Below are 14,646 nucleotides of genomic sequence, written 5' to 3' on the forward strand. Positions count from 1 at the left end.
ATTTTGTTACTCTTATCTGCTTCTTGTTCTTCCTCAGATTCTTCCTACTAACTCCCTCTAGTGTCCTCAAGGAGTACTGCATTGACTCGCTTCTGCTCTATTCCACTAGTATGATATACAGTGCCACATTAGAGACGTGGGAGAGGCAGAAAGCACTTCTTTCATAGCCTTGGTGATAAGCAAATACAGGGTGGGGCCAACAACAAGAGATTTGTGAAAAGGACTAACCAGTCTAATATAATTAAAATCCTCCTCCCCTGCCCCACAGGATAGTAAAGAAATGTATAACCCTACCATTTAGGATTGTGAGCGTGTTGCAAGCAGGCTGCAGTTTGCTTCCTGAGCAGCACAGCCTGTGGAAAGTATGCTCAAGGACTGGGATTGAACAGAGAAACACCACACTGAAAAATATATAGAGATATTCATCCTGCCAGCTAGAGGATCCAAAGTGGGGAACTGGATGGAGGCAACAAAGGCAACAGAGCTGAGAGGAAAACATTTGAGTAACAAGTTTTGCTGGAGAAGAGCCAATGGGGATCCTCTGTGGACTACTGAAGTCAGGTATGACCAAACTTTTGGCTCTAGTTAGCAGCTGGGAAATATTAAAAAAAGCTGAATGGATTTCACATGGTCAGAGAGAAACTCCTTGAAAGAACCACGCCGAAGTGGGGATCAAAACCAGCGTATACAAGCAGGAGAAGGTATTGCCCTAAGGAAATGGTCGCTATCTATCTAGACATCTTTGGAATGTATATGGCCCCCATTACATGGTGCTCATATGTGAGCAGCTCACATAACACCCTGGTGAGGCAGGGCCCTGCTATTCTCTTCATTTTAAAGAGAAGTAATTGAGCCACCAAGAGGGTAAAGGATTTGCACCAGGCCACCCAGGAATGCTGTGGCACCATTGGGAATTGAGCCCAGGTCTTCAATATCCTAGGATAACCACTGGATCAGATCAGCCTTCCTCTCTGCAAAAGACATAGCCTCGTGTGCCAGGCTTAATGAGACTTCTGGTGAGGATGGTCAGGCTCAGACAGACTGACACAAACACTATTTTCCCCTTTCCCTGTTTATATCACGGTGCCTGTTAAAATGGTGCTCAAGACCAGGTCCTCTCCTTTCACTGCTTAAAGGGACACAAGGAGCAACCAGGCCTTCTTGCTATGGTTATCAAAGGGGCTCTAGAAAGACAGACAGACCGAAAGAAAAACAGAGCTCCCAGCCTCATCACTGAGATCAATGATCCTCAAGAAATAGAGGAGAATGGTAAGATGCTTTGAATCTTACACCTCCCCTAGACTTTTTCAGAGAGAGAGAGAGAGAGAGAGAGAGAGAGAGAGAGAGAGAGAGCGCGAGCGAGCACATCTGATTTTATTTAAAACTCCTTCTCTGCTGGAGTAAGGGAGGCAATCTGGCAGCTGCTGCTTCAAAGAATCCTGGCAGGTCTTCAGGCCGATAGAATCCTTCTCCAAAAATAGGATTTTATTTTCCTGTTGGCTGAAGGTAAAGCTGCCCAAAGCACCCACCCTTCCAGCCTTGTCTGCAAAAAGCTATGTTTGCCAGTTGGCTTCAGCCAGGTGAGCTGTTGCCCAGCAAGCATCCCTGAAGGATGGAGTTTGTAAGTCAAACATTTTAAACAAAAAGAAGGGGAAGGCGTGCATAGAAAAAGTGGGATAATAAAATAAACAAATGGAACTTATGCTGGCAGTGTTGGTCTCTGACAGCATCCTTTGTGAACAGAACAGACATGGGCCTCTCTACAGGTGAGCATGGGGCAGTCAGGTATGTCCAGCTGCAGTTTTTAGAGGCATAAGAGCTAAGAGAAGTCACCCCACATGGACCCTTAACACTGTACAGTCTCCTGGCTTCCCGGCTACATTCATCCATGATTTTGACTCTTCAGGAAGGACAAGAGCCTTCACCTGTATGCCTTCCAGATCTAGAACCTTAGCAACTTCCTCTTACCCAAACCATTATCTCCTTTCTGGACCCCTAGAACTGACAGGCAGTACGGCTACAATTCTTCCCCTTTGCTCCTCAGAGACAGCCATTGCGAGATGGATGCATAACTTTACTTTTCCATGTTTCATGCTCTCTCTCACAAAGAATTCACATCATCCTCTTATGTACCTAGGCAGACCTCCACCTCTAAGACACATGGGAGCCATTGGAAGATTCCCATCGACTTAAATAGAGTTTGGATCAAGCCCCTAGACTGGAGGACTGAAATCCCATTGAAGTTCACTTGGGCTTCTTTGAAGTTTTGGCCTCTGATTTTTCACTCCTTCTGATCCATGCTTTGCTGCATAGGACTTTTTTCATTTTGTTGGAGCCCTAATCGACAGCTTAGACCCTAGGGTGATGGGCACTACAGAGACCTTAATTACCTTATATTCCTCTGCAACTTCTCTTCCAAGCATCCTAATCAGTTACTAACCAAGGTATCCAAATTATGCTGTTTTCTTCTTAAGGATCATTGTAGAGTAATGTAGACCCAAATTTTACATTTTTGAAAAAACCTTTTAAATTTGCAAGAATGTTTTCACTTTTTTTTTTTTTAATTTAAATTTAAATCAGTTCAGGTTTTTGTTTGATCAATGAGTAAACATCTACCTGCAGGAAGGAAGGCACCAGACTGGTACCCAAGAGATCTGGGTTCAGAGTTCCCAGTTCTACCAGGAACTCCCCAGATGACCTTGGGTAAATCACTTCATCTCTTAGTGCCTCAGTTCCCCATGAATTAAAAGAGATTATAGGCATAATAATTCTTTCCTACCTCACAGGAGTGTTTAGGGAATACATAATAAATGCTTGTGAGGCATCAGATATCAGTGATAGAAGCCATGTAAGTACCTAGCTAGATGGATATGGGAAACCCAAACACATTATCTTTAAAACTGGAAAGTGAAACTAACTAGAAAGAGACCAGTGTGTCACTCCAGGCTGAGGCCAGTGTTTCACGATGGTGAAACAGACCCAGAGAGAAGTGACAATTAAGAGCCCAATTTTACTGTCCAAATTGAGGCAGAAGCAGAAAGTAAAGAAACCAGAGAAGCGGTGAAAAGTAAATTCAGTTTTTGAAATATGTCCAGTCTGAACCATCTAAAGCGCTACCACCAGTAACAGAAGAAATTACTTTTAAAAGAGAGACTTATTTGGCCAACAAGCAAAGTGACATTAAAGAGGTTACACCTCCAACAGACAACGACAGCTCCTGAAAGACCAACAGCACAAATCATGAGCACCAATTCCTGAAACCCCTTTGTGTTCCCCGGGAGCCTCCTACTTTACTATATCCAGTTCCTGAAGAAGCCTGACCCTGCTGGGCTTGGGAGACCCAGGGTGAGGGACTGGTGTCTCACTATGTTAGGTGCTGTACCACCCTTATTCAAAACAAAATCTTTGAAAATCATGTCGTCCTTCATAGCTTGCTAGCTAGGACCGGGGGCTCAGATCTGAGACTCTGTCCTCCCAGTCAGGAAAATGCTCTGCTCTAGGTCTCATTGAAGTAGGGCAAGCAATCTTGTTTAACCACAGAGGCAGCTAAAGCACAAAAAGGAAGCCAAGCTAGGCTGTAGCATAACTTTGCACTGGCATCAAACCACGTTACATACAGGTTAGAAACCGTGTCCTAGCGAATACGTTTCTGGAACTGTCTACATACTAAGCCTCTGGGGGAAGCCGTCCATCATTGCACCAGTGGCAGCTAGCCCCAATCCTGCAAGAAGTTCCACATGGGCAGACCCCCATCACCCAAAAGGAGCCCCACTGAAGTCAGCAGGGGGTCTGCCAAAGCCAAAGGCCTTGCAGCATCAGGCTCTTAGTGACACTGCTATTTATTAGGCTGCTTAAAGCCGAGACAGCCTGAGCTGCAGAGACTAGATCCAAACCTTCCCAAAGTCTGGGCTTGCACAGATTGGGCAGTTTTAGCTTGGCCCACTCTGAAGACAGGGTGGAGCCATGACATTGGATCTTGAATGCACCCAAGTTCAGAGTAGTACAGGACACCACTGGTTTTACCACTGCTCAGAAGAGGGCTAGATGTCATGGTGTTAAAATTGCTGATGAACACCAACAGCCGGTCTACACTACAGTTACCATCACTGCTAGTACCGCAGTACCAATGAATGGTACAAGACTTCTCCAAAAAGGGCTAGTGTAGACGAGGTCTCAGTGGGTGAAGGCATTTTTAGGGTCAGTTGTAGAACACTTTTTCTCCTCCCACTACCCACAGTAACTGGACAAACCATAGCTGTGATCCTGCAAAATTACCTGTAGGCATAGCGTAGGTCTACACTACACGGGCTACAGCAGCACAGTTGCAGCTACCCTATATAGTGTAGACACTTGCTTCAGCAATGCAAGCAATAAATCCGCCCCCTCGACAGGTGGTAGCTAAGTCAATGAAAGAACTCGTCCGTTGACCTAGCTGCGCCTGCAGAGTGGGGTAGGTCGATCTAACTACATCACACACAGCATGAAATTTTTCGCAGCCTCAGTGATACAGCTAGGTCAACCTAAGGTTTAAGTGTACACCAGACCATTGACCCTCACTCTGTGCAGAGTCCATTGACTTCAATTGGTCGCTGTCTGCGAGAAAGGATCCATGGATGCAAGACTGAGGATGACAGACTGTGTTTAAATGACTTCCTAGATTATGGAGCGATGCTAAAAATGGTGGTTCAAAGGTTGAGCTATTTAAGCAACTCTTTAGGGTGAATACCCAGTCCCAGCCTTGAGGCTTGGCAGGTGAATGGGGGAGGAGGAGCTGATGAGCAAAGATTGGGGGGTTTAGAATATACCTTATTCTATCATTTGGGATCTCAAACTGCTTTTGCATTTCTTAAAAAAAAAGGTACATTTCCATTCCCCTCACTTTTTATTTTGAAAGCAATAGCTGCTGGATCAACATAATAAAACACTCTACAGCCGGCTGGAAATCTGCAGAGCTTAAGCCTGTAAGTATTTAAAACATTTCTTTATTATTTTTTAACTAAAATATTTTTTAAAGTAGAGTCTGGGTTATTTTTTTTTTTTTTAAGATGTCTTTTCTCCCCGCTCCTCCCTGGGTCTCTGTTGCTAACTAGATTGCAGCGATGGGATAATGGAACAGATACATGGGCTGAAACCCTTGTTGGTCAATGGGAGCCATTATGTTCACACACTTTATATGAGAGTGCTTTGGGCCTGATACTGAAGCCAGTAAGGCCAATGGCAAAAATCCCATTCATTTCAATGTGGGCAGCAGCAGGTTCTTAGGATCCTGCAAGAAGTTCCACGTGGGCAGACTCCCTGCACCCAAATGGAGCTCCACTGAATGGAGTCTCCCGGTGCAGTGTCAGGCCCTTCATGGCCTCATGATTTATTAGGCTGCTAAAAAACAGATGGTCTGAGCTACAGTCTAGATCCAAAACCTTCCCAAAGTTAGGGCTTGCATGGATCTCATTCTGAAGACATAGAAGAGCTGTGGTGTTTGGACCCGGCTGCAGATGAGTACGGACCCAAGTGGGGAAGAGAGGTTGGTTCAGGCCCTAGTCTTCACTGGGATGAATTATATTTATTTTCATAATCATTCCCTGCCCTTCCAGACACACGGTGAGAAGTGTCCCACCACTGTTTGTATGAGCAACAGGAGAGACTATGTAACTTGGCATGACTGTGTCCACTTATGTTCACCACTCAGTACTCAGACTTGCCAACTTTCCTTCATCTTGTGCTGTAAAACTAACCCTTCCTAACAAAAAAGAGCCTGAGATGTCCTGCTTCTCATTATCTGGTGTGTCAAACACAGCAACATCTTTCCATTTAGGAAGGGAGGCAGATGGCACCGGTTATTAGGTGGTCAGCAGGGAGTGGTGAATGCTTGGGCCCCACAGTTGATGCATTGTTTCCTCCTGACCTAAGGGGTGGGGAGAAAAAAAAAATCCACTGTGCCATGATGCTTACTGCAGACAATTAAAATATTAACTTTCTTTGTACTGAATTATAAACACAGCAGACATGAAAAACACCCTGGCAAGAAGGGCACCATCATATTACAAGCGGAGAGTTGGCCAGCACGCAGGCCTAAACTGCGGTCAGCTCATGCAAAACGGATGCCGGATTCTGCAGCTTGCCACAATGTTGCACCGTGAGGCCACTTCCATGGGATTGCCGGAGAACTGGCAGCTTGTACGTATGCACTGTATCTTAATATAATAATACTTTGCACCTACGTAGCATTTTCCACCCATTGATCTTAAAGCACTTTACAAAGGAAAGGAGATATAATTATCCCCATTTCACACACAGGGAAACTCAGCCACACAGGGGGAAAGTGACTTTCCCCAAAGTCACACAACACGTCAGAGAGTGGATTAGAACCCACATCTCCTGACTGCCAGTCCAGTATCCCAGCCACTGGACTGTGCTGTTTCCCCATAGCTTGTGCTGACAGGCTCCCACCAATGCTCATCCTTAGGGTACATGGCACCAGTCTAACAGACCGTGAAGATTGGGTTTGATTCCTTTTTCTTTACACGGTAGTTGTATAATCCAAGCCACCTGTCAAATTATCCACTGGGAGCAGCACTTTGGTCATCACGCTGGAACTTGCCAAAGATTTTGTAAGTGGGATGATGGGGCTGCACTGTTGATAAGCCTCCCCCCTTTGAAGGTTAGCTGGCACGTTGCATTACAAGTACTCTCCCAACATGCAATCTGTTAACAGCTGGCAGAACACAGCTGCTTATCACTTGCCAAACACACAAGCTACACAAGAGCAAAGAAAATAATAGGGACGGGGAAAGCTTCTACAAAACATTACCAGATGAGTAGGTAATGGGTAGGCAGGTGGGGAGCTGAGACCTCTGTTTACCTTACTGATAATGTTCTCACTTTACTCTTACCTTGGCCTCCCAATCACAATAATTTATCTCATCCACTGATTGAGTCTTTTCATACGTGAGCTCCTTGGAGCAAGGATTGTTCTTTCATTACATTTGTACAGCACCTAGCACATCTGCTATGCCAACAAGGAACAGCGACTGCAACAGGGTCTCAGAGTGAAAGAGCATATCAAATGTTTGGCTACATCAAAATAAACTACAGACAAATCTATTAACTGTTCAGCGATTCTCTGAACTGAACTTGGAACCTTTTGGAACGGAGATGTCAGTAGAAAAATCTCCCCCATAACACTCACTTGCACACTTGTTTAACCCATCACTTCATGGGGATTTGTTTCCTGCCCTCTGTTATCTGTGTCAAAATAAAATAAATACATAAACAAGTAAAAAAAAATCCAGCTTGTGCCCTTCATGAGTGAAAGACCAGCCCCTGCAGAATCCAAGATCCTGTTAGACTGTGAGATGGTCTCTCAAGAGAGGTGCTGAAGGCGCCATCATTTGAGATAGATACCTTGTAACTAACAGGCCACTAGATATGCTGAAAGGAAATATGCAGCCATGATACAGCTAGGGAAGAAGGTAGACAGAAGAAGGTAACAGGTCTTTTCCATCTCAAGGTTGCTAGATTCCTTATCTCCTACTGGACTGGACTACCTGAACATAAATGTGAGCTTTGCTTAACTGTGTATGTAAACTGTTTGCTTATAAAGGACACCCAAGTCCAAGACCACCACAGGAATGTGAATGCCACAAATCACTGACAAACATTGTGAGAGAGGCGATGAGTAAATCAGGAAGGCATTCTTAATAAGAGTTAAAGATCATGAATTGGGTGAATTATTGCAGAGTTTTGAATTGGGAATTGCACCTGAAGTGATTTTTTACTTCAAACGCCACGTGCATTTAAACAGCAAAATTTCAAGCATCAAGTGACATCAATGCCATATGAACCAAGGCTACAATTATTTAAAATTGTCCTGATCTAAATCATACCAAATCCATACAAAACTGGTACCCTTAAATGAGCTTCAATTTATGCCATTATTCTTTGGAAGATCTTTTAATTTTCCTCTCATCTTACCCTGCTCTTCATTCTTATCAGATACCGTAACTGCCATTAATAGTGCACATCCTTTGTCTACAATTTTGACTCATAAGCACTATAGCCTATTTCTTTCTGTCGCTTTTAGGTCCTTCTTTACGTACAAGACTGCTTGTCCCTTTCTGATTAATAATCTGCCTCAAACAGTTTGTAATTCACTTCTCATCTCCATGAATCAGATAACTCATTTTCTATCTCTCAGAACCTCTCATCAACCTCACTTCAAGCTATGGGTTTCTGCATAAGCTTCCTGCATGACACCCAAAGAGGCTCAGGGGTTGAAGTGCCAAAGCTGCTTCTGAAAATGGAACTCAGGTGCTTTCAGGTGCAATTCAGTGTTCTCTGCCATGCACAGGTTTCAAGATATATTTAGTGAACTCCTACAGTGTCCACATGTCACAATCACTCTGATTACTGTATAGTAATCTAAAAGCCAACTCTCTCATGAGCCACTACATCTCCCTGGTAGAAGGTGGAGCCTCCTGCGTTTCTTTTGTTTTCTTGGTATCAGAGAACCTCAGACTGTTCTCACTCTCCTTGAAAACCCACAGACTTCCTTCCAAAGATGAGACATCTCTATCCCACACAGTGAGAGATTCCTACCAGCGCCTGGGAAAGGTGGAGAGCCATAGACTCCTCTAGGCAAAGATATTACACAGACTGCCTGCTCCACCCTGACCAACGACATCTCCCTTGTGAAGATGAGTTCTGGCCAGCTTGCCCCTCGCTCAAACAAAGATAAAGCCAAAGCCTTTTAGCTCTCACTCTGCCCCTACTTCCTTTGTGCATCTGGAACTGTGCGCATTCCACCCTCGGGCCAATAAAGTTACAATTTCACCCCCTTCTTTCTCTTGCCAGGGCCTCATGGCCAGTTGCCCATCTGAGCACCATAAAACCCCCCTCACTCTTAGTCAGTGCATTGGCAAGGATGAAGGTTTAGTAACAGCCACTTGGGTTCCCAGGCTCCAGCCTGCCTCTACAAAAGGCAGCCGTCCTCAAGACATTACAGAGTCATGTTATTCCTGTCTTCCTAGTACATGGTATTTTAATAGTAACTCTCCCCGCACAATGCCCCAGACCTCCTCTCCTGTGCTACGGCACTCCTTGCTGCCCACACACTTTCTAAGTACACTCATCTAGTGTGTTTCTGATGCACGGTAGGAGGAGTGCAGTAGGAGGAGGAAGAGACAGCTGAATGGCTGTTTTCTGGACAGATTCACCATGTTCCTTACAGCTCCACACAGCTCAACTCCCCTGGAATGGTTTCAAAACCTGACTCATGTCCAGTTTGTCTATTTTAATCTTTACACACTTACATCATCCTGGGAGGCTCACAGTGTAACATACAAAACTTCCCGCACTTAATCTATAGAGGTCCAGTACTGCAATGACAAGCAACCCAAACAGACAGTACAAGCACAGCTACAGAGAACCTACCAGACCAGGGAAGCAATGGACAAAATTGAAGAGGGCCCACTGACAGTGCAGATATGCTGAAGGGCAGCCCGGCCTAGTAGATAAGGCACTGGAGCGGCAGCCAGAGTTCTATTCTCAGCTCTACCAGCAATTTGTCTGTAACCTTGGGCAAGTCATTTAGCCTCTCTGTGTCTCACAATGCTATGGAAGTAGATAATCATTAGCAATCCTTAATGCAAGCCTGGAAAGTACTCAGGCTCAGAGCCTGAGAGGATATTTAGGTGCCTAACTCCGACGAACTGCTTTTGAGGATCTGGGCCTGGGGATCCTGCAGCAAAGAGTGCAGCATTAGAACTGGAACAGAACAGAACGTTCAAGATTTCTGATAAATCCCCGATATCCCATCATGGGAATGGGGCTGGAGGTTTCACCAGAAGTCTAAGAATGAGGTACTCAGCTCAGTAGGGCTTCAGTACTTAACTCCCCTATGGCCTTTGAAAAAATCACAGCCTAAGCGCATACGCATTTGCGAGAGAGAATCCCGCAGCCCTCAGGGGAACATTGTGTTTGTAACAGTGACCATTAGGCAAAGACTTCCATGTGGAAGATCACCAAAACACCCCCCCCCCCAAAAAAAAAAACCAAAACAAAACAACCCAAACAGCTGGAATGTGTTGAGCGTACAGCACACTGTATGTGGAAACACATCAGAGCCCAGAAACCCTGACCAGATCCCTGTACCTAACGACGGTTGCCTTGTTTATTTTATTCTGGTCAATGAGTCAGAGTTTCAACTGATTCTTTGCAGTTATTCATCATAGTGGTTTTTGATGTAACTAAGGTTCTACGAAACTATAGGAAAATTTGGCAATTTTTTTCTACCCCTTGCCCCCTCCAAGAGATGAACAGTTAACAGGGATGAATGTAGAATTGTCAGGATGTTTGCATAGCTTTTATTGTGAGAACAGCAGCAAGTGGTAGGCGTGGGACTCCTAGAAAGCACATGTTCACATGCAAGGAGGAGGGAGGGGGAGTGGTGGATTTTTCTGCACGTGGGTAAAGGGACAATTTACAAGGAAGCATGACAGTGACAGGGGCACAGAGCAGAAACGTACATTAGGTGAAACACAAGGCACTGAATACAAGAATGTAAGAACAAGCCTGCTCATGGATTGTCAGAGGGCTAGAATGACACCACGTGTACATCTGCCAACAGCGTAACAGACCTGGCAAGGCAAACACAGGCAGGGGAGAGAGCAGAAAAGGGCCAAGTGATGGCATAACAGTGCTGGAGAGCAGATATGGGAAAGTGGGAACATATCCACTACAAAGGGATGCACGACAGATCACAGCCAAAAGTAAGCAGGAGCAAATGGGCTAATGGAACTCCCCTAGCGTCAGCTCTCCAGACTGGGCAGAACACAGCTGCCGGCTTTCTCTCACATACGGGGAAGAGTCATTACACCAACTCACCCAGTCCCTGTGCTTTCAAACAACTTCATCTGCTCCACATTCATTTCAGGATACCGTCCCATGAGTCTTACCTTTCCTCCCATCTCTGCTTCCCCCGTTCATCTCGCACTTTTCTCCACTGTCCCTGCTACACAATTTGGCCAGTAGTAGTGCAAGAGCCTTGTCTTAGGCCGTGCCTGCCATCTGGAACACCCTTCTTGCAACTCTAGACTTCATCTACTCTCCTGAAAATATTTCTTCTCTCTCTCATCTAGATCTCAAACTTCCCCTCCACCCAGAGCTATTATCCCTTCATAACAATAAAACAATGGAGCTGATTAACTCCATAAAGAATTTCATGGACAGAATTTGTTGCGATACAAAATGCACTTGTGTATATGGCATTGTCTGAACGGGGGGGTACAAGCAAGAGAGCTGGAAAGGTATCAGGAGATCTTTGATCTCCCCATTTAGCTCCCACCAGAAGTTACAGAAAAGAACCAGGCAGCAGGAAGTATTATGTTTCCAGTTTCATTCAACAAAGTCTGCATAATAGACGAGGAAAAACTTTACCGGCCTACCCATCTTGCCCCTCTTCCCAGGAACTCCAGGGATACCCTGTAAGGAAAAACACACAGAGAAAAAAAAAAATAGGTCTGAATGGGAAAACAAACAAATAAAAAATAGGCTAATAACTGCGGCATTGTGGAGAAATCAAGATGTTGGCTATTTGTAATCAGCTGTGAGAGCAAGGGAGAGTGGGAAGAGAATTAACCTTAACCCATTCACTATAACCTCCCCACAGTGCAGAGAGAAGCACCGTCCACACCCAGGGGCAGCAGGCTAAGGCTGTGCTTAGCAGTAATTAAGCTACTGGCCTGGAATCAAATGAAGGCTTCAGCCAAGACACTCACTAGAGAGCTTCTGTTTATGTTTCTTATTTAGTTCTATGAGCATTAAATCAGCCCCTCCGGAGCATTAGAGTCCCTCCCATGCAAGCACACACACGCTCAAGGAGTTTCTCTTGTTTCTGGAGTCTGTATGTGCCAATCAGGTGGAGTGAAAACAAGAATCAATTTTCATCCTTAGGCGATCTGGTTGGGGGGGGGAGTGGGCCCTTTACTGTGTGGATGGTAAGGAAGTGAAAGGGCACTGTTTTTAAAAGGGCTTGGGTTAGAAGAGAAGAGAGGAAAGGAAGGTCCTGTGTGACTCAGATCAGAATCAAAGGTTTGGAAAGTATGGAAGCTGTAAGGGAAAAGATGGGGTGAGGGGACAGGGATTTTCAAAAGTGACCAGTCACACTGGATGCCTCAACTTTAGCTTGCCCATCTGGAGATATCTGAAAGGAGCCCAACTGCAAAAAAAGGGACAAGCAGCTGCCGTCTGAGAATCGGGCTCCTTGAAGGCGTTTCCAGTTCGGCACTCAAAATCCATTAGTTAATTTGGAAAAACATTTGTCCCAGGCTGAAGGAAGGATTTTTCCCTTAAGCATTTGCTTTTCTTCCATTGAAATGGACCAAAAGAAAAAAAATAATCATGTCAATAATGGAAAATATAATCCACCTGAACACTCCCCTCTACTTTATGAATAGCAATGGGTCACCTTCCTGGAACCCAGTTTCCTGTGCTGCTCATTAACGTACTGCACAAAGGTCCATCTCCCACACAAGGCAAGGAGCATGCTGAAGAGGATAACCATCTCTCCTACACAAGGCAAGGAGCATGCTGAAGAGGATAACCATCTCTCTGTCTCAGTATTAGGCATTCTTGCCTGTTCTTTTAAGAGCACGCAAAGTGAGGGAGTAGACCACAGAGTCATGTCCAGAAAAGGTTGCAATAGGTATAGAAGAAATTGGGTGATGGATATTCTAGAGACAGAAGGCCAGGGTTTTCCTCACTAAATACTCACTCGTTCTCCATCAGGCCCTGGCAGCCCAAATAATCCTGGGAGACCAATATACCCCTAAGAGAAAGAAGAAACAAGAAGTCAAATACATTTCCCTTCAGCAGTTATTCCATCTTGTCTGAACAGAAGAACGTCCTCCAGCGCTGGTCTATGGCAGCCGTGATGAGATAAACCTTGAGGCAAGTGTATATGCCCATGGACTGCATGGTGCTGGCTTCCACGATGTAGTCCAAGGGCACATACCCTCACACCAGGGATCATGAGGACTCCATGCAGGAAGAAGCCAGCTGGATGGACCATTACCTGGGCTGGCTCTGATTGTACCTGAGAGAAATGGAGCTGGGTTTCAGGTTAGCAAGAGTTACAACCACGGTCATTTGTATGCTATGTCAAACAGAGATCTCTATGGGAGGGCCTGGTCCCCCTGAAGGTTTCTCATTCTGTTTCTCCTCCTGTCAGCCTCATACCTGGTCCTCCTTTCCTCCTCTCCCCGCAGAGTCCCTGAAGCTCATCCTTCCCTTCCTAGATTCATAGATTCCAAGCTCAGAAGCCCATTGTGATCATCTAGTCTGACCGCCTGTATAACACAGGCCACAGAACTGCCCCTAAATCATGCCTAGAGCAGATCTTTTAGAAAAACATCCAATCTTGATTTAAAAATGGTCAGTGATGGAGATTCCACTGCAACCCTTGTTCCAACGGTTAATTACTCTCAGGATTTCAAATTTACACCTTCTTTCCTGTCGGAATTTGTCTAGCTTCCACTTCCAGCCATGAGATCACGTTATACCTTTCTCAGCTAGATTGTAGAGCCCATTATTAAATGTTTGTCCTCCATGTAGGTGCTTTATAGACTGTAATTAAGTCAACCCTTAATCTTCTCCTTGTTAAGGTAAACGGATTGAGCTCCTTGCCTCTATCACTGTAAGGCAAGTTTTCTAATCCTTTAATCGTTCTCATGGCTCTTCTCTGAACCCTCTTCGATTTATCAACATCTGCTCCCTCCTCTTCCTGCTGGATCCTGTCTCTCACGCTCTGTAGGGCACCTTGTGGTGCAGATTCTAGCCAGATCACTTACAAATACCAGGCCCACCATGCCAAATACCTCCATGAGCCTTTCAGCAGACTCCTTGCCCTCCCCTCAAGCACCATGGTTCCACTCTGAAATTGCAGAGGCCTTTGCATGCTGATCTGTGTCTGCATTAAGCTTCCTAATAGCTAATGCCCAATGGCTCGGCCTTCTACATGCCTACGTTTCCTCCGCTATCTAACTTTGATCAGTAGAGTCTCCTCTTCCTCATTAAACCCCAGTGTATTGTAAAAGCTGCTCCATCTCAGCTCAGTAGCGATAGTCAGATATTCAGTTCTGCAATATTTCTTCTGTGCTCTGGGCTCCTGCCTGGGCAAAAGCCGCTGCATAAATGCTATATGTCCTTTCACTTGCAGTACCTGGAGACTCGTGCTTAATTTGCTGAACGCAGTGATTAAAACAAAACGTTACCTTGTGCATTGCTCCTTTGCACAGGACTCTTTCTGTCAACTGCATAGCATCAAGCAGAAGTAAATTTTAACAGGTAGCCACCACAATGATTTCCTAAAACTTGTGTCGCCATAGAACAAAATTCAAACACTGACACTGAACTTCTCCCATCCCTCCTCCTTCCCACTCCCCAAATCTATCCGCTGGCCCATCTCAATAAGCCTCAGACTCTCTGGGAGCCCATCAGATCACTATCCCACAGCACTTCAGTATTTCAACTAGTTAGTACTCGCTGTGAGATGATACAACCACACAGACAGAGCCCAGCCATCCAACTCACTGTTCATCCTCTCATCCTGAGTCACAAAGCAGCCACCTTCACATCTCCCCATATTTCCCA

At 45.2% G+C, this 14,646-nt stretch overlaps 1 protein-coding gene across 7 annotated transcripts in view; it reads right to left on the reverse strand.

Moving 5' to 3' along the window:
* LOC128825375 (collagen alpha-1(XXVII) chain B-like) overlaps positions 1 to 14,646 on the reverse strand; it is a 230,647-nt gene that overhangs the window by 142,360 nt on the left and 73,641 nt on the right. For all 7 annotated transcript variants that reach the window (XM_054007835.1, XM_054007836.1, XM_054007842.1 and 4 more), the window contains 2 exons: positions 12,770 to 12,823; positions 11,434 to 11,478 (listed from right to left, as the gene is read on the reverse strand). In XM_054007835.1, the coding sequence (XP_053863810.1) occupies positions 11,434 to 11,478; positions 12,770 to 12,823 (99 nt within the window). The remainder of the gene's footprint in view (positions 1 to 11,433; positions 11,479 to 12,769; positions 12,824 to 14,646) is intronic.

Source organism: Malaclemys terrapin, chromosome 17, assembly GCF_027887155.1.
Source record: "Malaclemys terrapin pileata isolate rMalTer1 chromosome 17, rMalTer1.hap1, whole genome shotgun sequence".
Classification (NCBI taxonomy): Eukaryota; Metazoa; Chordata; order Testudines; family Emydidae; genus Malaclemys; species Malaclemys terrapin.